General features: G+C 45.4%; 1 protein-coding gene across 1 annotated transcript; it reads right to left on the bottom strand.

Moving 5' to 3' along the window:
* Positions 1–375: 375 nt before the first annotated feature.
* Positions 376–1,463, bottom strand: OR5AU1 (olfactory receptor family 5 subfamily AU member 1). Its single transcript, XM_028095142.1, is given in 2 exon segments — positions 376–974; positions 977–1,463. Coding segments are annotated over 2 exon segments (1,086 nt in total).
* Positions 1,464–2,858: the final 1,395 nt, after the last annotated feature.

Raw genomic sequence — 2,858 nt, 5'->3', positions numbered from 1 at the left:
TTCTTTCTTTCTTTCTTTCTTTCTTTCTTTCTTTCTTTCTTTCTTTTTCTTTCTTTCTTTCTTTCTTTTTCTTTCTTTCTTTCTTTTTCTTTCTTTCTTTCTTTCTTTTTCTTTTTCTTTCTTATTTCTTTCTTTCTTTTGATTTTATTTATTTATTTGAGAGAGAGAGGGCACTTATTTGAGGTGGGGGGAGAGAGGGGCTGGCCGAGGGAGAGGGAGAAGCAGACTCCCTGCTGAGCAGGGAGCCCAACACAGGGACTCATTCCTAGGACTCTGGGATCATGATCTGAGCCGAAAGCAGACACTTAACCGACTGAGCCACCCAGGCGCCCCTCCTTTGGCTTTCTAAAGATATGTGGTAATGGGTTGAGAGGATCATTCCATTATTTTCCTGCCCCAAACCTTTCTTAAATCATCCTTCGCATCCTTGTTTCTCAAGGAGTACATAAGGGGGTTCAGCATTGGGATTACCACTGTGTAGATCACAGCAACTGTGCGGTCTTGGGTCAATGAGTAGCTGGACCTGGGGCACAGGTATATAAAAAGTGTTGTGCCATAGAAGAGGCAGACAGCAGTGAGGTGGGAAGCACAGGTGGAAAAGGCCTTGAACCTGCACTGGACTGAGTTCATTCTCAGGAAGGAAATGAGGATTAAGAGGTAGGAGACCAAGATGGTAAGGGTGCAGCTCAAAAGGTTGAAACCAGCAAAAATGAAGAGCAGGATCTCACACATCGAGGTGTCCACACAAGAGAGAGACAAGATAGGTGGTCCATCACAGAAAAAGTGAGTGACCACATGAGCAACACAGAATTTCGGACTAAAGATACAGCTTGTGTGGATAAGGGAATTGAGAAATCCTGCACCATAGGAGCCCACAATCAAAGAGACACAGATCTCAGGAGACACAGTGAGTGGGAAGAGCAGGGGGTTACAAATGGTGGCAGAGCAGTCAAAGGCCATGGCGGCAATGAGATACATTCACTGGTGGTGAAACCCGCATAGAAGAATAACTGGGCCATGCAGCCAAAATAGGAGATCACTTTCTTCTTGGCCAAGAAGTTCACCAGGGTCTGCGGGACAACGGTGGAGGAGTAGCAGAAGTCCAAGGAGAGGCTCTTCAGGAGGGAGTACATGGGTGTGTGCAGAGTGGCACTCATGTGGATCAGAAGGAACATGATTAGGTTCCCCAGCACAGTGATGGTGTACATGCCCAGGAACATGGTGAAGAGCAGCTTCTGGAGCTGGGGGTCACTGGTGAGGCCGAAGAGCTCAAACTCAATCTCTTGGCTCAGATTTGCCCCTTCCATATTTCTCCAGTGCCCTGGTGTGCAGAACGAGGGTACCACCCAAAATGAGGGGGAACACCCAGAGGCTCTCACTGGATTTGGTTCTGCTTTAGCCAAGGGTAGCCGTCTGAAGATTGGTCTCACTGCGGAGGTCCTCTGTAGGTAGAACTCTTTCATAGAGAAGGTCTTCTCTACTTGGTTGTTTGGTTAGTTTGTAAGCATTACTAGAGTAGTAGTGGAACACAGAAAAGAAATGTATACAATTTGGTCTCTACGCAACCTTAAGAAGTTCTAAATAATGAAACAGTTAAGAAATATTTGTTGATAGCCTTCCATATGCTGAGCTCTGTGTTCTTCCTGTCAGAAATTCAAGTGTCTGTCTTTAGGAAGCTTACATTCTAGGGATAGTATATTTTATGTTAAAGCACACAGGCCCTGGCATCAGACTGCCAGGGTTCCAAGCTGGGACCTCACCACTAACTAGCTGTGTAAACTTGGGAATTTATTTAACCTCTCTGAGTTTCAGTTTTCTCATCTGTACAATAGGGATAATAGCACTAATCTCAAAAGATTGTTATAATAATTCAATGAGTTAATCCACATAAAGCACTTGAACAAAGCCTGGCGTGTTAAGAAAGTTCAAAGAATGTTAGCTTTAATTATTCTCATTGGAGAGACAGACCTAGTGCATAACTAAATATGATCAATAAAATGAAACAATGACAAAATTTGGCAAGCAACCCACCACCAAACAACACAGACAGAGACATGTAGGCTGAGCAAGCGTGACTGAAGAGACCTTCAGAGGAATGTTCTAGAGGAGCTGAAGGCGATTTGTTGACTCAGCTCTAAAATGGCCTCTGAACTTGGCACAAGTTAAGCACTACTGTGAGTTCTAACAGTGATGAGGGTTGGGGATGTGGAGAGATGGGGATGGTGTAGGGCCATGAAGAGCAAACCGAGACCTTGTTCTTGGAAGCATCCTTTGCAGAGTCTCGAATCATTTCCAAGGAATAGGTTTACCCTGAACTCGAAGGCCATTGGGGCCAGAGGGGAAGGAATAGCTCCTCCCCAGGGCTTTGTAAATGCCTTTCCTATTCAGAGAATGAACAAGGCCATGGTTGCACCACCTAAACACCATACTCTTTTCCACTCCATTGGCTGCTGTGCTGCCCATGTTTCTGAATTACCTCTGGGTTCTGGAGTCAGTTAAGCACTCCATGCTCTTTGGTGAGGACCCTCAGCTGCCAAGACTTTGAAGCCAGCAGATGTGATTGGGTAGGATGGAAGCTCTTCAAGGAGCTCCTCAGGGCAGGAGTGTAAGTGAATGACACAGCTGTGGATGACGTTGGGAGGATTTGGGAGAGGAGAGCTGGATTGAGCAAAGTTTCTGATTTATCCCACTGGCAGAGTTTCCAGAATCATCAAACTACCAGGGCAGGAGAAGACTCTAAATATATGGATAACTAAACTCGACTGTCAAGTAGGTAATGAAGGCACTATGGCTATTGCTAGAGCACTGTGAATGGTGACAAGCAGAAAGCATTGTAATGCCCGAAGAGGTCACATGCC

The sequence above is a fragment of the Eumetopias jubatus genome, unplaced genomic scaffold (genome assembly GCF_037043125.1).
Source record: "Eumetopias jubatus isolate StellerSeaLion01/CBP00866 unplaced genomic scaffold, mEumJub1_p1.0 scaffold_7, whole genome shotgun sequence".
Classification (NCBI taxonomy): domain Eukaryota; kingdom Metazoa; phylum Chordata; class Mammalia; order Carnivora; family Otariidae; genus Eumetopias; species Eumetopias jubatus.
The sequence above is the reverse complement of the archived record's forward strand: the minus strand, read 5'-3'. Positions and strand labels throughout refer to the sequence as shown.